The sequence below is a fragment of the Augochlora pura genome, chromosome 3 (genome assembly GCF_028453695.1).
Source record: "Augochlora pura isolate Apur16 chromosome 3, APUR_v2.2.1, whole genome shotgun sequence".
Taxonomy (NCBI): domain Eukaryota; kingdom Metazoa; phylum Arthropoda; class Insecta; order Hymenoptera; family Halictidae; genus Augochlora; species Augochlora pura.
Genome location: NC_135774.1, coordinates 2225138 through 2249037, shown reverse-complemented (window position 1 = coordinate 2249037; position 23900 = coordinate 2225138). Strand labels below are relative to the sequence as shown.

At 45.2% G+C, this 23900-nt stretch overlaps 4 protein-coding genes across 8 annotated transcripts in view; 3 read left to right on the top strand and 1 right to left on the bottom strand.

Annotated features, from left to right (window-relative positions):
* The window catches only part of 5-ht1 (serotonin receptor), a 57859-nt gene extending 54322 nt beyond the window's left edge, over positions 1 to 3537 (top strand). The window contains exons 4-6 of the mRNA XM_078197029.1: positions 519 to 674; positions 1003 to 1163; positions 1812 to 3537. Coding sequence (XP_078053155.1) covers positions 519 to 674; positions 1003 to 1163; positions 1812 to 2286 — 792 coding nt within the window. The 3' untranslated portion in view covers positions 2287 to 3537. The remainder of the gene's footprint in view (positions 1 to 518; positions 675 to 1002; positions 1164 to 1811) is intronic.
* A 2479-nt stretch (positions 3538 to 6016) lies between these two features.
* On the top strand, positions 6017 to 9222 carry LOC144478934 (DNA helicase MCM9). The gene is made up of 11 exons (XM_078197318.1): positions 6017 to 6149; positions 6216 to 6357; positions 6491 to 6652; positions 6727 to 6852; positions 6924 to 7030; positions 7106 to 7395; positions 7475 to 7632; positions 8037 to 8416; positions 8484 to 8693; positions 8843 to 8997; positions 9085 to 9222. The coding sequence occupies exons 1-11, from the start codon at positions 6055 to 6057 to the stop codon at positions 9135 to 9137; spliced, it is 1878 nt and encodes a 625-aa protein (XP_078053444.1). The 5' UTR covers positions 6017 to 6054; the 3' UTR covers positions 9138 to 9222.
* On the bottom strand, positions 7400 to 12885 carry Scamp (secretory carrier membrane protein). Of its 5 annotated transcripts, none has more exons than XM_078197323.1 (9): positions 12649 to 12885; positions 11984 to 12247; positions 11859 to 11919; positions 11650 to 11775; positions 11423 to 11579; positions 11241 to 11342; positions 11028 to 11154; positions 10691 to 10876; positions 7400 to 7648 (listed from the first exon to the last, which is right to left on the bottom strand). In XM_078197323.1, exons 1-8 carry the CDS (start codon positions 12703 to 12705, stop codon positions 10712 to 10714), a joined length of 1059 nt encoding a protein of 352 aa, XP_078053449.1. In that variant the 5' UTR covers positions 12706 to 12885; the 3' UTR covers positions 7400 to 7648; positions 10691 to 10711. The 5 variants fall into 5 exon arrangements, with proteins under 5 accessions (XP_078053449.1, XP_078053446.1, XP_078053448.1 ...); XM_078197320.1 differs by lacking the exon at positions 7400 to 7648 and adding an exon at positions 9204 to 10510; XM_078197322.1 differs by lacking the exon at positions 7400 to 7648 and adding an exon at positions 9204 to 10043.
* Positions 12886 to 14891: 2006 nt separating this feature from the next.
* On the top strand, positions 14892 to 23003 carry LOC144478933 (uncharacterized). Its single transcript, XM_078197317.1, has 10 exons — positions 14892 to 15090; positions 15270 to 15488; positions 16033 to 16229; positions 17294 to 17416; positions 20059 to 20348; positions 21104 to 21314; positions 21387 to 21512; positions 21585 to 21808; positions 21904 to 22237; positions 22621 to 23003. Exons 2-10 carry the CDS (start codon positions 15271 to 15273, stop codon positions 22809 to 22811), a joined length of 1914 nt encoding a protein of 637 aa, XP_078053443.1. The 5' UTR covers positions 14892 to 15090; position 15270; the 3' UTR covers positions 22812 to 23003.
* Positions 23004 to 23900: the final 897 nt, after the last annotated feature.

Here is a 23900-nt window from a genome sequence, read left to right as displayed (position 1 = left end):
TTAAATCGAATCTAAATCCTCCCCTATCCCGATACCGGTGCCCGCATGTTCGGGATAGTTCCCGGTCGGGGATTTCGAAAGGCAGGATTACGATGATATCCTTGTAGTTCGTGGAGCCCCGGCCATCTCGACGGGAACAACTAGGTATATTGAAATAGTTCGGGCAAGGGAACAGAGAGCACATTCGTAATTGCGATCGGAGCGCCGGGTCTCTCCAACTCTTGGCCTTTCGGCCTCGCGTAAAATTGGATTCTTCTTCATCGGAGAGTTTCAATAAACGGCCCCGGGTCGTCCGGCACGGATTTCGAGCGCGTCCGATGGCTCGCCTATGATCCCGATAATTAAACGTCCTCGATACCGCGGACGCCGGTCGCCGTCTCTAATGTCGACGGGATGACAAAAAAAAAATGTTGTCGGACCCGGACATGATCGCGGATCGAAATAGGGCCGACCCGATCGGGCGTGGATGGCGGATTCCCGAGCTCGATGGAGGTTGAAGGTATGCTCTCTACTTCCAGGCGAGGAATCCGAGACGGATCGGTATCCTGATTATCACCGTCTGGGTAGTGTCTTTAGGAATCTCGCTGGCGCCTCAACTCGGATGGAAAGATCCTGGTTATTTGGATCGTATATCGGACGGGACGTGTCTGGTGTCGCAGGATCCCGCGTACCAGGTGGGGCACTTTGTCACGACTCGATTTACTCAGATTCGAGTTCATTTCGTGTCGCTTCGTGGCCATCGATCTGTGTTGTACAGGGTTATACAAAAGTATCTTTAGAATGTTAAATAGAAATATTTATCAAACGCTGTGCTCGTTCCTTGACACTTTATTTTTCTTCTAGTTTGTAGTGATAGATCATTCTAACGATCCGGTCGTGTAAGATTAAAGAGCGCGTGGAAGTCGTTCAAATTTATTTATTATTATAATAAGAATAAAATTATTATTATTACGAGATCGAGATCCGTACGCGTTATAATCCGTTCCACTAAATACTTTGCAGATCTTCGCCACTTGCGCCACTTTTTACGTTCCCCTGCTCGTCATTCTATTCCTGTACTGGAGGATATTCCAAGCGGCACGAAAGCGGATCCGAAAGAGACCGGGGACCATCGTGCAGCCACCCCGCGAGAGAAGAGGCATCCTCAGACTCGTCACAAGAAGGTTCCGCTACCCGCAGCTATGAATAGACGCGCGTTAGGAGACTCGTTAGCGGAGCACCTTAACCCCCCCTCCTCTCCCCCGGCCCCATTCAGAATTTCTGCGAAGCTGATTCTTTTAATTACGCGGCGGAATTGAATAGCGCGCCACACTCGTTTACCCGAGCTGAATTCCTCGGATGCCCTGGAACTGTTTAATGCTCTAACAATTACTTAAGGGCGGACGCTGACCCACCGGTTCTGAAGAATCGAGATTCTTTTTATTTTCACGAAGCTCCAAACTCGTCGAATTTTACGTCGAAGTGTAGTCGACTTTAACAATATGATTTCGTCGGAGAGGAGAAAAGTTATCTCGAAGCTACACGATTTCAAATTTATCGTTTAAATTTTATTTAATTTTCAACAATTACCTAAAGTTAACGTTTCACTTATAAAACAACTATGTTTAAAATTCCGTTTCACGAGCGAACAAAATTTATTTAATTTAATCCTTACCGCGTGCTCGAACCCTGCAAGCTCCAATCGGTCGCGTTGCCTCTATTCCTTGCACCTGAAACAGAAATTAATTTAGAAATGAATGAATAAAATATTGATTTAGAAATATCGAAAGAATCGTTACGAACAAGTGGGAGTAAGATTGTAAAAATTGCAGGCCGAGGGAAGAGTCGACGGCGTTCACCATAACGAGATCGACGCCGGACCACTCGTCGATCTCGCCGGAGAAATCGTCGTCGAACAACGGTGCGAACACGACGACGCAGTCGACGACGGTGACGCCGTCGACGGTGTCGACGACCACGACGACGGTGGCGAACCCGTCTAGCAGCCACTCGACGTCCAGCAGAAGGACACGGGAAACGATGGAGTCGAAGCGCGAGAGGAAAGCGGCGAAGACGCTCGCGATAATAACCGGCGCGTTCGTCGCCTGCTGGCTGCCTTTCTTCTTGGTCACGCTGCTGAGAGCGACCTGCGAGGCGTGCGAGCCGCCCGAGCTGATCGCCAGCCTGTTCCTCTGGCTGGGATACTTCAACAGCACCCTGAACCCGGTCATCTACACGATATTCTCGCCGGAGTTCAGGCAAGCGTTCAAGAGAATGCTGTGCAGCAGTTCCAGGATAATTCGCTAGCAGTGGATTTAAAATGTGTGTGAGTGTGCGTGCTTGCGAGAGAGAGAGAGAGAGAGAGAGAGAGAGAGAGAAAGAGATAGCGAGAAAAAGAGAGGGAGAGAAAGAGAGAGAGAGAGAGAGAAAGAGTTAGCGGACTCGAGAGTCCCGTGTACATACAGTTATATTACTTCCTTCTCCTTCGGATAGCGTTCAACTACCATGTCCCGTACTTAGGCATGCCTTAGAGAGTCCGTAGACATTTTTCCTTGGATGTTGCCGCTGAGGCGACCAGGCTCGCAGCGGTCCGCCGACGAGAACATCGACCGGAAGTTCCGAGGAACAACCGATCCAACTCCTCGAGGTTGTTCCGCGGCAGTTTTCGATCGACGACTGCTCGTCGAGCGCCGCGAGAGCCAATTTTTCATTGCTCGATGCCTCGAGGCGACTGTTTCTATGGTAGAACTATCCTACGAAAGTTCTCTTTCAGATAGATGCATTCTCTAACACGTCTATGATAATATTTAATACGATCAACGACGAGTCGTTCACTGTGCTGTCCCGGCGATTAATTTATTAATCGTTGCTCACGGACGTGGATACATTACCGGAAGTAAAATTATACGAATAAGACGAGAAAAATCATTCGCGACTGTTTGAGTATCCTTTCGCAAGCTAAATAATTGTTCGATCCTTGGACGAGCATCGTGGATCACTCATCGCGTTCCGTTCGAACTCCGAACGAATGTCTCGGGCGGACAGGGTATCGAGTCTGGGAAACCGCTTCATCCTCCCGAAGGCTCGGTACGGCCCGTGAACAAGTATGTATGTAATTTACACGCGAAACTATGTACAGACTCGTTAATGAACCCACTCATTTCCTCCGTTGATGTTCGCGAGACCGACGCGACTTTCGTTCGACGATTAAACGATAGGGTTAGACGTCGGCGACGATCACACGTCGATACCACCTCGTCGAAAGTAGCGCCCACCATCGATACACCATCGTGGGTCTTGGCGACGTTTTGCTCTTCTGTCAAATAGGACCGTCGTTTCACTGTAAATAGTCTGTCATTTATAGATAGTAAGAACTGCCGGAGCGAGACTTTCCGTGACAGCGACGAGCGTGCCAGCTTCGTGAACAATTCTCGATACGATCGTTCAGCGAATAAAGTCTACGATAAATTAATATCTGTGGTCTGAACATTCGACGACTGTACGATAGCCTGATCGTTGGAGAATTAATGAGAACGATACTATTATTATTAGTATTAGTATTATTATTAGTATTACTATTATTATTAGTATTACTATCGTCATTATTATTAATATCGTTATTGTTATCGCTACTGTTACCATTCATATTATTAATATTATTAATATGAGAAATATATTTTTATTTTATTATATTCACCTATACATTTATTTTCTAATAATAATACTATTATTCGTAGAAGAAAGCAATACTATTATTATCGTCATTATTATTATTATTACCACTGTAATTATTCTCATTACTATTATTGCTACGAATTTTTATAGGAAAATTGAAAGGGCATCTGGCTCGTATAGACTGAATAAGTTTAATTAAATTCGATCGAAGAGTTAAACGAAATTCGAGGACTGTCGGTGACGAATAAAATAAGGAACTAGAAAACGAGCTCGTCTTACGCGGTCAACGAGTAAAAGGATTGACGAATAGATCGAGCCCGGGTTTCATATGTGCAGGATCGTGCGATCGCGAGGAGATTTATATTCCCAGCGCGATCAAAGGATCACTCGAATTCGCCCTCGACGGAGCAAAGCGTTGCCAAAACGTCGCCGCGTTCGCAGCGAGTAAAGGCAGCAGGCCCCATCGACACATCGTTTGTAAATCAATCAGATGTTTGTGTATCGACGATCGTCCGATAACGCCTTACTATATACGAAATACATCCTATACTACCCCGAATAGTCACGCGAGTTTCGCTGTTTTGTCAGCTAACTTTACGACGAGAGAAAGAAGGAGAGAGAAAGAGGGAGAGAGAGAAGGAGAGAGAGCAAATGAGTGAAAGAGAGGGTGTGAGAGTGAAAAACGAAGAGAAAAGAGTGAGAAAATATAAGACGACGGAGATGCGAAAAATAAATAACTAAATGGCAGTAGCGCGACGACGACACAGTTGTCCAGCGATTTACTTAGTTTAAGGCTGCGCCCACATTTCGATGATGCATATTAAAGAATACGGCGACGATGTACGTTCTAAACGAGACGGGTGAAGCGTGGTGGCCGGGAGAAACGGGCGATAAATCGAGGAAGAATAGGGAATGGGAAGAATTGCGTTTACAACGATGCTTCGTATGTATATTTCTTTGCAATCACTGATGTAAATAAACGCAACAGTTTCAAAACGGTCGGCCGACTCCACCGGTCGGCGTCAACTTGACATTTTGTGCTTTGTTTCCCACGAAGACTTTTTCTGTTCATCGAACCGTTGTCGCCTCGTTCGTTTTACGCCGTGAATCCGGCGCGGCGTTCCTTTCCGGTCCGCGGCACGTCAACGTCGAATTATTTTACGATCCGTTTGCGCCGCGGCACGGGCCTCCCGCCGGCTGAAAAACCTGCCGGCTGGTGCGGGGACGCAAGGACGGAGGGACGGTATCAATCGGAATCTTCGTCCACGGTGCTGACGGTCTATAATTAACGCTGTCAGAAAATTCGATATCGCACAATGGCGTAACGGGCCGCGGTTAATAATAGGCGCAACACGACGGCTAGACAAGCGTCCATTATGCTGAATGAAAGATGGGTATGCAAACCGCGGCTGGGACACGTTACATCGTTGATATTTGCGAAAATACCCGACTCACCGGCCAGGAAACGTCGATAACGTTGCTTGCAATTACCACCGGTCGACGGTCCTGGGCAAACGCGTAAATAAGTAAGACGAGCCTAGGCTGTCCTAGTAAATGATCCTGAAAATCATCGCCATGATTTAATAGTACTTTTCACTCGTATCCTATTTTCTTTCGGATAAGTATGATCGACGATTTAGAGCTGTAGATAGTTGGAATTGAATGGACTTTATTAAGGCGACAGATAAGTACAACTTTTCAGACCTGTGCAAAGCGCAAAAAATTTTTTCCTCGAATGACACTAAAACAGTCTTAAAGAGGAAAGTCTCACCTTTCAAATGAGCTAAAAAATATTGATCTACCATTTTTTGGTGCCACTCTGCGTCCATTTGAAGTGATAGTCTACTGCCAGTGGAGCCAAATTGAGACAGTAAAACTAGTCGAAATTTGACAATCTTACGAGGCCTGTAACTTTGTCGAAAGTTATCGTATCGTGATGATTTTGGTCTCATTTTAAAGATTAGAGTGTACACTTCAAAATCGCTTCAATTAATCTGATTTCGAATCGCTGTAGCATTTGCAACACCACTTTCTGTGGCAAGGTTTTTGTCTCACCAAAAGTCAAACTTTACCGACTTCTGAGGAAGCCAAAAAATTTTTGTCACTAATGAAACTAATATCATTTTAAAGCGTGAAGTTTCCCCTTTACAATGAGCAAAAAAATATTGAGCTACGATTTTTTGGAGCCGTTTGACGACCGATTGAATCAGAAGCGTGCCGGATCAGTTGAGGACCAATCTGCTTACTATCCCCCACCACTCCATGAATTAGTTCGAACGGTTCCGCAGGTGCGCCACTTGAGCAGGTTGGCGGGAACCGGCACCGGGAACGTTGTTAGAGGTCGTGTAACACATGTGCGAATGTGACGTTGAAGCCGTGTAATGTGAACATAATTTAAAAATGATTAAAGAATACTTGTTGGAAAATCACCGTGAACAGCTGGACGAAATTCTGGACGAAACCGACGCCGATGTCTTCTATTCTATCTACGTAAAGTAAGTGCTTCCAACGTATTTTCACCGTCGAAAAACGGTCCGAATTCGAACGTTGTTGTTTTACAGCTTTGTGTCATTGTTTGAAACTGACACTAATGTGGCACAGAAAATCTTACAGTACCCTAGGTATTATTTGCCAATATGCGACGATGACATGATAAAAGCTCAGGAAGAAATATCAAACCCTCAACAAATCGTGAAACGAAAAGTAATTACATTACATACTGTACTCGATGAGAGAATTGCATAGACCGTATCATGTTACTGAATTATTTCCATCAAACTTTCATACTCGTTCAATAATTAATAACCTATTAGTTTTATTTAACTATCCTGAATAGGTTCATGTCAGAATCACTGCTGTGCCATTCACAGTTGACCAAGCTCAAATTGGGCACCTAGTGTCCACAAGTGGTATAGCGGTGAGAGTATCACAGCCTGCAGTATTAAGAACCATTCAAAAGTATAACTGCAAGAAATGCAAGCACACAACTATTCTAAAAGTTAGTAGAGTACAATGCAATTCTTATAAATTATCCTCTAACAATTGGTAATACGCATAGCTCATGCATTTTAGTACGAATGGGAGACACAGTCGTTCCCAGATAGCACAGAATGCGAAGCGTGTAAATTACCAAACATAAAACCTCAGTCAACTTTCGATCCAGAAGACTCTTCCGATTGCCAGGAGATAAGATTACAAGTTAGTTACTGTGTTTCATTTTCTGTCACAGCTTTTTATCTCTTCATTAACTTTTAAGTACTTTCAATTAGGAAAGAGGTAAAGTAGACACTAGCAGAACTCTTGCAGAAGAGCTGCAGATTATGTTGCTGGACGACTTGGTAGATAAATGTAGACCCGGAGATAATGTTGAAATCAGGTGATTTTTGCTCGTTGCACAAGAATTTCTATCAATCACAAGTGGCTGTCCCAATTAACCATGATACAATTTTAGCGGTGTAGTAGTCAGAGTCTGGGGTGCTTTAGAAGTCGGCGAACGTTTAGAGGCGACGACCATAATGCTGGCAAACTCTGTCTCGGTCAGACGCAAAATATCAGAGACGATCTCGAGTCAGGAGGTGAAAGGTGTATTTGTAAGTTATTGGGAAAAGTACCGCGACAATCCGCTGCTCGGCAGAGACAATATCCTAGCTTCGATTTGTCCGCAACTATACGGGATGTACATCGCGAAACTAGCATTAGCGGTGGTCCTGGCTGGGGGTGTTCCAAAGTCTAACGAAAGCGGTGATTATCTGTTACACAATTACTCTTTATATACCATCATCCGAGTACAAAAGCTCATACGTGTTTGTACAAAAATAAGGAACAAGGGTGCGAGGCGAGCCGCATCTTCTTATGGTCGGCGATCCAGGGACAGGCAAGTCACAGTTGCTTCGAGCAGCGTCCCGGTTGGCTATGCGATCGGTCCTAACGACTGGCATCGGATCAACCGCAGCTGGACTCACAGCTACTGCCGTCAGAGTTAGTCATTCCCCACCTACAATAATCAACGACTAGATATAGAATAAATTCGAGCTCCAATTTTGGTAACGACTGGCACACAAACGAACACGTTCGCCCGCGTCCTTCTGCTCTTCATTAGCACTTTGGGGACTTGCAGATTCGAAAGAGATTTATGAGGTCTCATATTTGACTTTCCTAATTCACATTTTTTACTAGACACGCCCCCAAGGCGTTAAATAACAGTAGAGTACAGTAACGCCTCTTCTAAACCCTCTAAATCTTTAGCTATCAATCGGAGCATAAGATGATCTATACTTGGGACCGCTTCCTTAGCGAGGTCTTACTGTACTCGAGGGGGTGGCGAAAGGTTCTAGCAGCGAACGTGTTGGAAGCAACGAGATAAGATACTTAAGTACAAGCAGGACTCGGACGGTTGGCATTTGGAAGCTGGAGCGTTGGTGTTAGCCGACGGCGGTGTTTGTTGCGTGGACGAGTTCACGACAATGAGCTCCCAAGACAGAACCTCTGTTCACGAGGCGATGGAGCAGCAAACGATATCCATTGCGAAAGCTGGGTTAGTCAGCACGCTGAACTCTAGATGCTCGGTGATCGCGGCGATCAACCCGAGCGGCGGTCGCTTCGAAGACGATCAAGAATGGGAGACGAAGCTCGGCGATCCTCTCTTGTCGAGGTTCGATCTGATATTGTTGTTGAAGGACAACAGGAATGAGGAGTGGGACAGGCTGACGTCCGATCACATTCTGAGAGCGGCTTACGAGGGTAGAGAGGACACGCTGCAAATGTAACTAAGAACCAGACGGAATCGCGGTTTCTTCTTTCTTGATTCTAATCGAGCTTCGTTTCGCCAGAGACTCGAACAATCATATCGAATTGCTGAGGTCCGAAGGGATATGGAAGGAAGAGTCGCTGCGGGAGTATTTGTCCCACGTGCACTCGTTGCAACCGGAACTCACGGAGGAGGCGGAGCAGGTGCTCAGAGCCACTTATCTCTATCACAGAGCCCGGCCAGGGAGGAGGGAGGAGCGAACAACGGTGCGATTACTCGATAGTCTTATCAGGTATCGTGATCTCATTCTCATCGTTGAATATTTTCTTATCGAATGATAAATGATTTGTTTGGACTGTTCGGCGAATTGGTGCTTTGTGCCCGGTATCTTGGTGCGTTTACTCGCCAGATTAGGTTCTAGCGATTATAAATGTTTCTCAGATTGGCCGAAGGTCACGCGAAGCTGATGTACAGGTCGAAAATTGAATTGATGGACGCCGTGTTTGTGGTGAAGCTGATCGGTACCGGAAGCTCTAACGAGGTCGATCCCGGCTGCTCGTTTCCGGAAGATCCAATGGAGGCGTATCGATCCGAAGGTATTACACACGGTTTCTCTAACGAGCTGGTTAGCAAGCGGATTGCGTCGATAGAGACGATTCGACGGTGTTTCGTTCTGATTACAGGTGAAACGATACTGAGAACCATCGGTCTGGAACGATTGTCGAAATTATTGTGACCGTTCTAAGCTAACGTTTCCACGAGTCGCCCGATCTGAACGCGGCGGAAGAGTGATTTCTCGCGATCTGTGTAAACTAAAGTCATTTTATTAGTCACTTGTTCTTTCTTCTATACTGCTTACATAAGTACAAATATACCAGCATATTTATAAAATTTAAACAACCTTCGTCACGTTCCTCACCGTTTTTTCGTACAAACAACGAGTTTTGCCTCGTTTCACTGCGTGACGCAATCGAACGTGTTCTTTTTTTCAGGATCATTGGATCAAAGAATTTGTACCCGTGGTCTCGCGTGCAAAAATAGATCTCGATTAGATCTTCGACTCGAGTCTCGGCTAAACAACGGCTCTCTTGGAACCTTCCACGATTTTCCTATCCTCCGATTACATCCGAATTTGGACTTGAGACGATCAGATACACCCGGTTAAAGTAACAGCAACGATCTAACCCAATGTTTCCGTAGTCTATAAATAATTAATCGTTCGTTAATGAAGGAACATGCGACGGATAGTGGTCGCACGTGAGAGAACATCAGAGAAAGAGAGAGAGCTTTAGACTTTACAAGGCGATAGAATATTCTCCTTAGGGACGATCCAAATAACAATCTCGGTAAAGAAAGATCATATGTATATATAATATATATATATAATATATTACACATTGCAAGGAGTGTTTCCATAGGACGTATTTCGGTGGGAGAGAAGATTAAAAAGGACACCGACGTTTCAGTATAATTCATCATTAAATTAACGATTAATCGATCAACAATGTCGGAACAATGAAACTCTATTTACTCGTGGACACGGCTGTTCGAGTTATTTTGATTTTCAGCAAGTACCGAGGGTGCGCGTATTCCCGTTCGAGAATCGCTCGCGCGATCGTCGTAGCATCGTGAACAGGTGCCACTAAAATACAAAAGCTAGCAATTATATATGATACGTATACATAAGAAGCAATTATAATAAGAAACGGTGATATGATGATTAATAAGACTATCGCAGTCTTTATGGTAGACACGATCGATTGTCTCGCGACACGGTGAATCAAATGAAAACGAGAAAAGAAACATATATAATAACGCGCCATAGATTAGACACACGCACACGCGGTCACACGTAAAATACACAACCATTCAACCCAGCCGCAACCCACACAACACGGTCACTGCCTGTTAATCGGATTTGAAATACTGTGTTACGAAACGAAAAACGATAGAGCGGCAGAGGCGTTAATGCGGTCAAGCGGTCGTTCGCGGATTACGCGCGTCCCAGAATTTTTCCTCAATAAATTACGCAGCTGGACTTTTTCCATTTTCCTGTCTCGTTTTGCTCTCGCGTACCCGACGAAGAAAGCATGCACAGCTATATAGGTTCTAAACAAAAAATAACACAACGGTAAAACAGTGCTACGGGCGTCCCGGTTTTCAAAAAATCGAAATGTTCCCCGCGGGACCGTTCAAAAGTCTCACACGCGGCAGTGCACGGCTCTCTGCGGTCAGGCAACTAGATTCTCTCTATCGGTTTTATTTGAACGGCAAAAGATATCAGGATACCTGAAGAGTGTCGCGACTGCTTTAATAACGGGGCTGCTCAGCAGTGTTCGACATTTGGGCGCGGACTGCGGACGCAGCCATATTGCTAGCCGCGCTTTGCACGTGCTCGTTGCGCAAGAATGTTGTGGTGAATTCCCGTTGTGCTTTCGATACGCTGGCTTCCGACGAACGGTAGATGCGATGGATCTGCGAAATAAATGGCCGATTATCCGGGTGCTCGGGCAACCCTTACGAAAAGAGAGGGCTACGTTTGTTCCCCATTTAATTATGAAATTAATTGTAAAAAGTAACAATCAATATTTTTGGTCGATATTTTAAAATGAATTTTTGGACGTACCTTAGTCAACATTAGAAGATCGCCGGCTGCAGCGATAGCGAAAGTAAAGGCAACGAATAGTAGCAGTATGCCGGTAAAGATCCCCGAGGGTGACTTATCGAACATCCTAATCGCTGTTATGACACCACTAAAATTTGCGCAAATATACGATAAATCTGAATGCGGCGGAGTATGTGGTTTTCGTCGATTTTGAAATATGATTGGACTGCTTACCAAGTTCCAGCGCCAGGAATACCTATAGACTGGATCGCTGTTACTATTAATTGAAAGAAGAAGACAAAGAAGAATACCATAAAGTTGAACGAACTGTCGTTTCTGAAAGAGAACAATTACACGATAGAATTTCGTTGCAGCTGTTTTAATGGTTTTCACTTTGAATAATTAGAAGTGCTTACTTGAAGGCTCTGTAAGCCGGCCGGAACCAGCACAGAAACGAGAATGGTGTAAATAGTATGAGGTACAAGATTCCGAGACCGAACGTCGAAAATTCCGCGTCTCTTAACAACAGCACGAATCCACCGATTACGTTCAAGAGCAGAACACAGCCGTGGACTGCAATTAAAAACGAGCAACATAAATCGCACATCCAAGAAAATTCGTGATCATTATATTTTCGTCTTACACATCCATAGTCTGTAGAGTTGTCTGACTGTATTCTGAAAGTCTGATTGAATTTCCACCTCAATGTCTTGATAGAAGCACGGTTGGAAGCAACATTTCTGAGGTAACGGTGGCCAATTCCGTTCTGCTTAAATTTGAGGAATTTGTTGTTACTATAAGAGCGCTCTGGAAGGATTAATTCAATGTTTAGCATTTATGAATTTGGCTTACGATAGTAGACATTTCTCATTTCTTCTTCTGTTCTTGCTTTCCATTCTGGCTCTGGTCTTCGCTGGAGAAATTATTAATATATCACAATGAGGTGCTACCGAACGCAAAAGCTTGTGCAAACTTACTTCTAGAGGAGGAGATATGGTACTCCCTAGTGGGGTATTGACAGTCTGTTGAGGTGTACGCGTGTAGGGAGGTGGTGGACCCTCCTGATTAGAAGTTTGGAGCGTAGCAGGCTGCTGGGTGGAGCTAAGTCCTCCATAAATAGGAGGATTCGAGGCACCTCTGACTTGTGCGGTCCCTTGTGTACCTTGTTCTGCGAAGGGATTATAATCTTCCAAGCCTCTATTGACTGGTGTAGAGTTGACAGCTCTCCTGATCGACGGATCCTTATAGCAACAAGATAGTAATTATTGCACAGCAAGAATTCAAAATATACGGAAGAAGTTTCTATATATGGTGCAATGAGTCATTGAAAAAAAACGCTGATAGCACAGACACAAAGAAACAGGCAATTATTAGATCATATAATGCGATGCACATTAACAACTCTGCTATGCTCCAGAAAAAAATGTTCTATCAGTCATTCTTAATTAAGATGAGAATTGCGCATGTAAGTATCAATGCGGCCGAAATTCTCAATTCTAATTAATTAATAGATGCCCGGGGCGCAGCAAGTTTGCCGACGAATCGACGCGAGTTAACTCCGTAATTCAATTACATATACTTAATTTCCATTTGACAGTTCTGCATGCAATATTGAACGTATCATCGAGCTCCTCTGACTCACCGAAAACGGATCGTTGATATTCGGCGCCCCGAACGGGTTCTCGTCAAAGCCAGACATTGTCTTCGCCGTCCGCCGAGTCTCGCTCCAATGTACCGTTGAAAATTAACAAGACTTCAACACACTCAAAATAATCTTATCTAAACTTGTCTACACTCGATGATCCATTGCGCTGCGGTTTTCATACGGTATCACCGGCACACTAGCCGCACGGCTTATCAGCCGCGAAAGGAACTGCTGCCACGTCTGTAATTACAGTAATGGGTCCCTACTACTGCACACTTTTTGTGCTCTCTAAGCTGGCTCGCTTATCCCCTACCATTTTACCGCGCATTCAGCTCGCGCAACGACTTTAAAAAGAGAACGAGATACTACGGACGGAAACAGAACGATTCCCCATCGGATTCTATGTGTGGTGTACACACGGATAGGAAACCTAGCTTCTCTTACTCTGCCGTGCATGCGGCCTCACTCTTCCCGCGCATTCGTTCGAATGGCGCGCCATCTGAGGCACGCGACGTGAAATTCTATTTGCGGTCTTCAACTTTTAAATAAATGAAATCTGTTGCATTCGTTGTATTTGCGAAAGCTGTTTAATGTATTTTAAGATATCTATGTTCTTTGATAATGTTACGACGTATACACAGGATCTAGGTAAGATTTTGTTGGATAATTTTCAATAATTTTATTTCTGTTTTATATATAGGAACTTTTAGCAAAGGAAGAGGAAACAACGACAAAATATCATCGAGGGATGCGTGCGTTGCGTTATTTATTAAGGCGTTGCGTTAGTTATTAAGTTTTTTGTGAAAGGGAGCCATAACGAATTCTAGCTTCGTTCTGACTCCCTTTCGGGTCTCCAAATTTCGCAAATACGTTTTAGAATTCTACGAGGTAACAGATTTTATTATTTGAAGCTTCTTTAAAAATGGAACCTCTGTCCGCATGCCTCTGTTGGCGCGCTAACCGAATGCATGCGCGAAAGGAGTAAAATTGCAAATACGGTAAAGAGAGACAAGCTACATCGTTCGTCGATGTGACTTGCTCCACATGTAGTGAGTTGATTATGTGCTCTCTTGCTTAGTCGCCGTTCTCTCTCTTTATCTTTGACTGTGAGGGCAGCACTGTATTATCAGCACATTTCCAACCAATCAGAACAGAGAAAATTTCTACATTAATGTTCCCTAACGGGTCGAGCTGCAGCCTGGAGATATGCAAGAATATGATCCATTACTGTAGTCATCTTAGGCTCGTTTCACAACACTAAGGTACATATTAAATGTCGTCCCCAATTTTCCTAATTCGACGAAACCTAAACCGTGGGAGTTTAAATATTGTCGATTTAAACAAGGAAGGACAGAATTTTTCTACATCGAGATCGATGATTTCTAACTCTACATTGTTCGTTTCTATTTTTGTTGTTGCACCGGGAATATTAACAAAAGCTGTCAATAAATGCAATCCATGCAATACGTCAGTTTTTAAGTATCCTGTAAGATTCGATCGATCGATCTCCAGCGTTAGTCTTCACGAAAGAAAGTTACAATGTAACAAGACAGGCAGCAAATATTGAATCGAACGAATCGGCTTGCTGCATCCAGATGCAACGAAGCAGACAAGTTCCAACGTTTTTCTAACTAGTATGACTCTGATAAAATTGTCGTTGTTGCACATATGAATTAAACTTCTGCAGGTTTCTTGTTCGTCTACTTTTTTATCTTTGCTCTTTCGCAAGACGTTTCGTCGTAAGAAGAAGAGAAGCAATTAGCGATCGTTTGCTGCGCATTGATCATCGCAAAAAGGAGAATCAAAAGAAAAATAGGAAAAACTATTGATCTTTTCGCGATGCAATTATTCTTCTGCGTGATCTTCGTACCATTGTCATATATCTACGCTAACAGAAGAGGGGATAAACAGAAGTAGCGCTTCTGTATCACAAGAATATGATTTTCAACTTCTAGCCGAAAGGATTTCACTTTTACTAATCAGAGACCCGTTGTTTTTATTTATAATCGCCGTTATTACGTAATGTGCGTGCGCGTTGTTCAAAGAACGCATTAATTCGCCGGTCGAAAATTAGCTGGGGGTGGTTTCGTTGAACGTCGAGGGTTGACGGGTCGCGATCGGGGTGGAATGGAACGGAAGCGGTCCCCGTAGTCAGTGAACCTGACGCAGGCGCAATCACGGTGATAGAACAATAGATAAAGTAGTGTAATCGTATCGGGAGTAGCAGTCCGCTATGCGCTTACCCCAGTACGCAAAGTGCTTTTTCGCATTGATCATCACGATCTGCCGCGCGTTCCTCAATAAAGAGAATCGTTGGAAGAAAGTTCTGCTGGAGTTGTCGAACGCGATCGATCGCGAGCGACGGGGGTGGGATTCGGGGGAGATTTAAAATCCGACGGCGATGAGATGGATGGGAAGCGCGTGACAATTCTCACACACGTAAGTGCGCCATCACGCAAAAAACACTTCCTAATTGGCGGTAAACACTTCTGGATTTATTTGCAAATTTTCGGCGAACAGTCGCGCTACAATGATCTGTCGCGAGAATGTCGCAGAGATCGCGGGCGAATCGTTAGGTTGTCGACGAATTCACTGAAATGCAATTTCCACGATTTTAGAATGGATGTCACGTCACTGGTACCGGCCGGTGTTCTCGCGGGCCAAGTGGATCTGTTCGATGTCCAGGCCGGTTACAATAAATTCTCGGAGAACTTGCGGAAGTACACGCCGCCGGCAATACAGTGCGCGATTTTCTGCGGCGGGTCCAGGTGCAAGTATGAGAACCCGAGAGCATGGCCGCCGGTGCACATGGCGATACAGAACATCTTTTCGCATTGGTAAGGCTTCCCCTGAAATTCTCGCAAACTCTGCACAGCCTTCGAACGACTAAAAATTATAAAATCAAATGCACCCCTGAACATTTCGTCGTCTGCTTTGTTAAATCGTGAAATGAATGGTCCATTGTTCCTCGGTAAAACGGTTTTGAATTCTTTACTCTCGCGAGACGAAATTGCTATTTAAAAGAAATACCATCTGGCACAGCAGTGATAATAGATAAATTAATAAGTCACGAAACAGTTCGATTCGATTCTAATTGCTCGACGAAACTGAATCGATCATAATCGCGATTCGCTTGCCCCGCCGTATGGACGAAATTAAACTCGGTGCCGCGTGACCGGATATATAACATTCTTAAATACATGTATGTAATGGCGTGGGATCGGTCCGCCGGCATCGATTTTCCGCCAAAATGCTATTAAATACACAATGACGTAAGTTCGGCTCCGTGTCCCGACCGCTTCTCCGTTTCCTTTTTCTTTTTTTCCCCCGTGCCACGATGAGTCGTCTTGGGTATGGTTGTAAGGGTTGATCGTTCCTCAGGGTGACGGACGACGTTCTCGCGATGGCGCGGCCGAACACCGGGCAGATTATCAAAAAAGATATAATAGCGCAGTTTCAAGGGTGGAGCATAAAAACCATAATAAACCTGCAAACGCCGGGAGAACATGCGAGCTGCGGCGGCCCGCTCGAGCCGAGCGGTTTCACTTACGATCCCAACGTCTTCATGAAAAATGGCAGTAGGTATCCAGGCATCATTGTCTTTCGACATCTATGGTAACAATGATGATCTTCAAAAACTCAGAAGACGCTAAGAGCGATCTTAAGGACGTAGTCATAGTCGAGTCTTATTTCTAAGACTAGTTTTTATAATTGGTAGCCAAGAGATCGATCGCAAGAAAAATCTGAAGAATCGATTATGAATCTAGGTGACGTCTTAACACAGGATTTACAGTAATAATGTTAAGACGAGCTTAGAATTAAATAAATTAGAATGACAATGAGATAAGTTATATTTCTGAAAATATTCGCTCATGTAATCTATACGAGCCAAAATGTTCAGATAAATTAAACAAATTGTACAGTTACTATAATTTAACTTAACTCCAAATTATTTTAGCTATTTGGTCAATAAACAAAACACGTGTTAATATTACTCCGTGTGTCTTAGACAAGACTCGACCATGAATACGAATGTTAGACTATAAGAATGGCGTCCGAGCTTCGAAGTTTCTTCGCTCCTTATTCCAGTCTTAAACCAGAAAACGGCGACGAAGCTTGGACAATTTGTCACCCTCCCAGTTGTCGTCCAGTTTCATTTCCGTCGAAATGAAGCAGCAGTTCAATATCTGCACGACAATACCATTTTCCGTATTTTCATCCCCCCCGTAGCTTCGCGTTCATTGCCGTCGATCGTTCCTCCCCCCGCGATTAAACAACTAGCAGTCGTAAATAGAACGTCGATGGGAAAATGATAGATATTACAGCCATATCGGCTTGGCGCGAGAATAGCAGCTACTTAAGAATGGAATCGAGTCGATCGACGGGGGGGAGGGTGGTTTGTCCTTGCGAGCCGGTGTCGAGCCGGGGAACCGGCGAATCGAAACAGGCTCGCGGGCCGGAACATGCAATGCAGCAAAATCACTCTGCGTATCCACGAAACGCGAAAGTTTTCCGGGGGGGTTTCGCGCGGACTTAGCAACCGCGCGCGCGCGCGCGCTCGCGCGTGCTGTCTTATCCATCCACCCGAAGCTTCTCCCCAAGGTCTCTCTGAACAGCACACCATCTCACGGATCTGTTGCAGTTTACTATTACAATTTCGCGTTGAAGGACTACGGGGACGCGACCATGGGCAAGCTTCTGGACATGGTCAAGGTCGTGGCGTTCGGCGTGCAGGAAGGAAGAGTAGCGATCCACTGTCACGCTGGTAAATCGATCTTTTTTCCACCGACCCAATCCGTGCCAGCGTTTCCAAGGGATTCTAGATTATCTGTCGAAAGGGGTCGCGTGAATCCTGTGGCAACTGTTTCAGACGAGAGTTACGATCTTTTTGCGCAGCGTGCGCCGGTTTAGATTAGACATCGTTCGATCAGATATGTCTTCATTTAGATATGTCAAGAATTCAATTCTTTCGAGTAGAATTTTATTCGATTAAATTCTTCGAGTAAAGTTTCGGTCGTGTAATGGTTCGATTAAATTCCTCCAGTGGAGTTCTCATTCCAACGATGGTTTAAATAAATTCCTCGAGCGAAGTTTCATCGGAATAAATTCCAGGAATAGAATCGTGTTCGTTGTTCGAATGAAATACGGCCGCGGGCGCACCGGTGCGCTCGCTTAATCGGCGCGTTGAGTTCGAGCTAATTATCAAAGGTCTCGCGGCGGGTGCATCCTTATCAGCAATTTGTAACCTTTATACATATCGATCTAAGGGCTTCCGCGCGCGTACCCCCCGGTGGCCGCGAGACCGCTTTTGGCGCATTGCGTGTCACGGGAGTACGAGCCGCGCGGCGCATCGGGATTTTTGCATTCCGCTTATGCATAAGCTCCCTTGAACTTTCCGCGCGAACCTCGCAAAAATCGCGGCGATGCAAATCAGCGGGAGCGCTATCGACGGCCGACGGAGATTACAATATCTTTTCGATTAGGCCAGTCGGGGCGATCGATCGTTCCCGCACTTCTTTCCATTTTATTAATCGATATTTAATAGTCGCGACCGTGGCCGGCCAATGCCGATCGACGCGCGGCGGCCGCGTGTTCGCCAGTCATAAACGCGGTGCCGGGGATTCAATTTCTCGCGGAGAGGATTTATATGCACGAAAAATAGATAAAGTCGGATAAGGAATTGGGGCGTAACCGCGGTTCTATTTACGAGCGGCCGGAGAGCCTCGGGAACCGGGGAAACAAGGAAGTTGAAAAAAAAGCCGCGATTCAGAAAACCGCAGAGATCGCGCGCCGATATTGTGCACGCACGCGACAGGTTCAGAAACCTGACCGCGCGACACGCTCGGCTCGATTATGTCGATCGATCGGTTATCCAAGAGGTCCCCGTGCATACTCGGCATTCTGAAAGATTACGTTTCCCTTGTGCCAACTACTCCCAGCAATAAATATTACATATCGCCAGACGCGATACTAATAAATTAATTAAAAAAAAAACCCAGATTGCAGCAATATTGAATACGTACAAACGTTAAATTGACGGACATTAGTCATCTCCTGTTATTTCACTAAAATTTTATTTTGCTCGGAAAATAATTTCCTTCATATTCGCCGATTTTCTAAAAATTTTCCATCGGCGAAACTTTCCCAGCGGCAATTTATCGCGGCTGCCGCGAGTCGCAAGGTCTGAACGAGGCGGATCAACTGCGGCGAGAGTCCCGCGGAATGATTTACGCCGGTCGTTTCGACTCGAGCATGAAACAGCGACGTTCATCGGAACGAATGCGCGGCTGGAATTCCACGGGGAACGAAATTTCCCGGCGGCGAATCGTCGCGCGACGATTTAATCCCGTTCCGAAAGTTCCGCGCGCGCTCGCCTCGCGTGCGCCTCTAACTCCGGTGGATCAGGCTTGCGGCGGAACGGGCGAGCGCTGGCCCGCGGGAGCGAGAACGGCCGCGAATGAAATACACACCGCGAAGTCGTCGGAGCGATTATGCCGGCCGGATACCTCATAACTCTTGCTCGGTTCCGGTAGTTCGTCGGCGACGATTGCCGCATCCGGTTCCGATTCACTGACACGTAATTTGCTGGCGGAATCAGCGACCGGTCAGTGCCCGTAAATAACGTGGAAATAGAGAGAGAGAGAGAGAGAGAGTGCTGCTGTAATTAACGCTGGAATAACACTCTCAGCCAAAATGGTTTCTGATTTTTCGTATAAAAATTTCCGATTTTACATAAATGTTAAATTTTAAGGCGAACCTTTTTAATCAACCATGTTTAGGAATCGTAGAAAGTTTGAATGAATACAATCCTATGATTTTTATGAATGGGGGCAGATTAGTTGTATTTAGAGCTGGCTGGTTCTATCGCGATCGACGACACGTGTACAGAGGCACGGATTTAGCGCGCCTTTTAATTCCACGCGATTTTGCGGACAATTGCTGGCATACGGGTGCCCGTATATCCCTGTTATGTATCAAACGAGCTACCAATGGCCCGAACTACATCTCCGCGGAGAGTTAATCAAACTGCAGTAAACGTCGGGAAACCTCTGATACAGTCAGCTGGAATAGCGAGAGCAAAACTGTTGGACAGTTTTCTTATTGGAAATCGACGGTGCGCGATTACAGAGCCGGAACACTGTATCCCAACGAATTGCAGACTGTCAGAGGACGGAGAGAAATTCTCGGATATCTTCGATCCCGTAGAAGCACGCGGTGTAGTTCGGGCCTGGAGAGAATTCCCATCGAGAGATCTCGATCTCGTTCGTACGTGCAGCTCGCGAACAGAGATCCCAAGGTGCGATCTATTAGCGAGCGCAGTTCCACTTTTTCCCCCCGATTCCTTTCACCCGTTTGGTTTGATTAACGACAGAGGCGTCGCTTGACGAAGAAAAATTACTCTTTCAGGCCTAGGCAGAACCGGCGTTCTGATCGCGTGCTACCTTATTTACAGTCTTCGTGTGCGAGCGAACGACGCCATCAGGTTCGTTCGCATGAAACGGCCGTCCGCGATACAGACCCGTGGACAGATACTCTGTATACAGGAGTTCGAGCATTTCGTTCTTCCCCAGATGATAGTGTTCCCTTTGAGCAGCGGCATAGGCGACCGGAAGCCGTGCAGCCTCCAGTCGCACCTCAAAAGACAGCACAACGTTCTACACGGATACGAGCAGCGCACCTTCAAACACATACCGAAGGTTCGATCGTCGCTTTGCACTCGAATCTGGCCAGACAATGGAATCATTCCCATCTCCTTACGGAATTCCATATAAATGCAGTCGATTATCATTATTCCAATTATTTTCGATTCTATATCAGATTGTTTGAATGCTTTGTTGCTCGAGAAAATTGTCAGGAACAGAGGATTGCCATGCGAGAAGGCGCAAGCTATCCTTTTGCAAACTTAGTCAGACAAATCAGTACTATCGCAATTTTGTGCCAAATTTTTTAAAATAAAGTAACTTGTATTTCGAACGCGATATCATTTGATATTTTATCGGTTCGCTGCCTATTCCTTCCTGAATAATTGCGTTCGAATCCGAAGGTGCTGTTCGAGTACAAGGCATTGGCTTTTCCATCAAAATGTCATTTTGTATTTTATCGATCCGCTGTTTATTCGTTCATGAATAATTTCACACGAATCCGAAGGGGCTGTTCGATTTGAACGTGTCGACATTCTCCGGTCAAGCCAAACCCGCCTCCGCGTGATCCTCGCCGAACAGAGTAGAATCACTATCGCTGGAATCTCGTACAAAATTCTGTCTAAACATAGCAAGCAATTTCAACGGCGTCATCATTTTCTTCGCAGCCCACTTACTCCGTCACTATTTAAGGAAAGTTCTCGTAGCACAAAGAATCGACATTTCCAATTTAGACCGTAGCTTCACCCACTCGCGAGAACAATGATCAATATCGGGGATTGATTCCGTTGATACGTCCAACGATTCTCCAGATCGTCTTCACAATCTGCGAGAGGATCCTGCAGCTCTGCGACTGTAAAGAGGACAACTCGCCCTGCGAGATCAAGTTCGAGGTGTCCAGCACCTCCTTCGGTCAGAAGTTCATCTCTCACGTGCTGGAGAAGCTGCGGGACAGCAAGGGGAACATCAGACACTCTTACTCCTGGGCCGAGTCTCTCGCCGATTCCTCGATCGACTGCTCCAGTAAGAAGAGCTGAACTAATGGTGTTAATTAGGTCTATCAGAGCGAGCAATCAATTCCGGATAATTACTCAGGTTCGGCGAAGGCCTGCGCCAGCGGCAGTCAGGCGTCATCTCGGGACACGGCTGACGACATCGGTCGGTTGAGCGACGTGTTCTGCACCTCTCCGGACACCCCTTCGTGCGACTCGACGTATCCAGGTGAATCCACCTGTGGAAGAAGAAAAATCGGCGTCGGTCGGATGATTGGATTTAACGGGTTGCTTGTTAAAGGTCTGGACGATAACTGCGTGGACGACGTCCTGGGCGATGGGATTCATTGTCAGGACCTCGTGGACAACGACTGCTACAAGGAGATCCAGTCGCACATGGACCTGAAGGCTGCTGCTCAGAACGCAGCATTCGAACGCGTCAGCACCGAGGAGGCGATCAGAGCTCTGATCAGAGACAACGCGACGTTGCCTGATAAAACGAAGAAGAGATTGTTTGACTACCAGGTGATACGCTAAACCTGGTCAAATGGTTTATCTTTTAGTGAAAGAGCTTCGGAGTTTAGAGAAACTAGGGTGACTGTGGGGGTCTATTTTTCCAGGCGGATCTGAATCATAGATCCACCGCCTGGCAGAGACTACAATTGGAGACCGACTTGGACGTGCTGTCAGGCTTGTTGTTCGACTGGCTGGAGACTTTGAAGAGGCCTCTGCTCGACATAGATAGTCTAAGTTACGTCGTGGTCTGGGGCTCCAAGCCGCAACGATGCCTCGAGAAGCTGTCCGCCTGCAACAGATACGTGTTGGAGTATCTGCTACGGTTCGTCACGCGGCTGAGACCGATGACCGCCGAGAGCCAGAGTCTGATCACGAAACGGTTCATGGCCAGTCTCACGCAGCAGAGCATCTGGATCAAAAGTTCCTTCTATCCTTCCAGTAAATACGAGATCTATTGTTCCGCGTAACCGGTTGCTGGACAGGTTGTTACGTAGTTCCGATGCTAGACCGAGGCGCAGCGTAGAGGCTAAGCAAGATGATCAAATGTTCATGAACTGTCACGGCACGTTATGAATATCTATGCCCAGTTGCTGCATATTTAATCGGTTTCTTGTGCAGAACTGTCACACACGTTGACGTTGGCAGCGCATGACACACAGGCGATCGCCAGAAATATTGATTCGCCGGACACATTACGTCGTTCTATTAATATTATCGACAGTCGTGGGCGGTCTATGTCGCGAATCTGTCTCGCAGCCTGTCCCCATCTTTGCGGTTGTTTATTCCCGAGTCGTGTTGCGAATCAAGACTTCTGGTTGCAGATAAAAATTTCCATAAGCTACGCCGGGGCACAGCGGCCAAGCTCAACGAGTTTTTCGTCAGGCTGATGAACCTGATCGAGGAGGTGAACACCCAGGAAATGGAGAGACCCTCGTTGTCGTCGAAATGGGAATTGGTGTCCAGTCAGCTGCGCCAAATCGACGCGTCCGAGGAAGACGAATCGCCGACTTGAGCTGGTCGGGGTGTCAACGAAAAATGGGGATGATATTTTGTTGAGCGTTTCGTTCTCGAGAGTCGTAGAATTATCAGTTACAAAAGGCAGTTGATTCGAGGTTTTCATTTTTACAATGGTCGCAGATTCTCCCGTTCGGATGCTGTATATTCCAAGCTATAACATGATCGAATAAAGAAAGTATTTTAGCAGTAAGAAGGGTGTGGTGGTCGAGTAACAATGTCTTTATTTTATTCCCTGCGTGACTAGTGTCAGAGATTATTAATGAGTCGTGGATTGGATATTGAAATAGACCTGTTGCGCAATTGTTGCCTAGATTAGATGTCTAGCGTGTCGTTCTCATTGTTTTTCAAATCGTTATGTCAAAGTACAGTCGTTTATGATAATTGAGTGCAATTGTGTAAGGTCTAGTTAGGGTAACGCCAAGTTAAGTTATTTCGAATTGACATTGTTCAAAGTTATTCCAAATCTAGCATTAGTTCTGTAATATCGACACTGATAAAGGATTGATCGTTTCGATGATGAAAATCGGTTATGTTTATCAACAAATTATATGTATAATTATTATTTATTGAACAATATATAAAATTTAGGATAACTCTTTGATTGAACGCGTTTGCCATTTGTAGCTGTTGGAGAAGTTTCAGCATATTGCCGCGGATGGCAGTGCTATCCAGTCAAGAAATTATCACGACTACACCTTATACACCTATACTCGATTTTCAAAAACGAATGTACTTTTTAATACAGTGACATTGCGATTTGTAAATAATTTTTATCGTTTTTTAGTTTCTCTTAGAATAGATTGATATTTATTTCTGATATGTAACGAAGTTATTTGAGTTATTTGAATCAGGAAGAACTGTCCGACGATAATGGAATTCCCAAGGAAAGAATGAGATTTTTTGCAGTTCTTTTATTAAATATGACAAACAAGGAGTTCGGAAACAAACATTTTAGACAGCTTTGGATCCTCAATATGTTCACGAATTGCTGTTTTTATTATCTTTTCAAGACGATTCTATTAGATAAAGACCTTACTTCCTAGTGCTTAATTCGAGCTAGAAAATGCGATTCCTTAAGTCCTCT

What these genes read in the sequence shown, in the direction of transcription:
- Scamp (XM_078197323.1), bottom strand. Translation starts at nt 12,705, where the DNA reads ATGTCTGGCTTTGACGAGAACCCGTTCGGGGCGCCGAATATCAACGAT. An exon ending in CCATATCTCCTCCTCTAGAA is followed by an intron (nt 11,920 to 11,983) that starts GTAAGTTTGCAC and finishes TAATTTCTCCAG; the next exon opens with CGAAGACCAGAGCCAGAATG. An exon ending in ATCTTCTAATGTTGACTAAG is followed by an intron (nt 10,877 to 11,027) that starts GTACGTCCAAAA and finishes TTTATTTCGCAG; the next exon opens with ATCCATCGCATCTACCGTTC.
- LOC144478933 (XM_078197317.1), top strand. Translation starts at nt 15,271, where the DNA reads ATGGATGTCACGTCACTGGTACCGGCCGGTGTTCTCGCGGGCCAAGTG. An exon ending in CCTTCAAACACATACCGAAG is followed by an intron (nt 20,349 to 21,103) that starts GTTCGATCGTCG and finishes ACGATTCTCCAG; the next exon opens with ATCGTCTTCACAATCTGCGA. An exon ending in AGAGATTGTTTGACTACCAG is followed by an intron (nt 21,809 to 21,903) that starts GTGATACGCTAA and finishes CTATTTTTCCAG; the next exon opens with GCGGATCTGAATCATAGATC.
- LOC144478934 (XM_078197318.1), top strand. Translation starts at nt 6,055, where the DNA reads ATGATTAAAGAATACTTGTTGGAAAATCACCGTGAACAGCTGGACGAA. An exon ending in AGCACACAACTATTCTAAAA is followed by an intron (nt 6,653 to 6,726) that starts GTTAGTAGAGTA and finishes CATGCATTTTAG; the next exon opens with TACGAATGGGAGACACAGTC. An exon ending in TCACAGCTACTGCCGTCAGA is followed by an intron (nt 7,633 to 8,036) that starts GTTAGTCATTCC and finishes AAGTACAAGCAG; the next exon opens with GACTCGGACGGTTGGCATTT.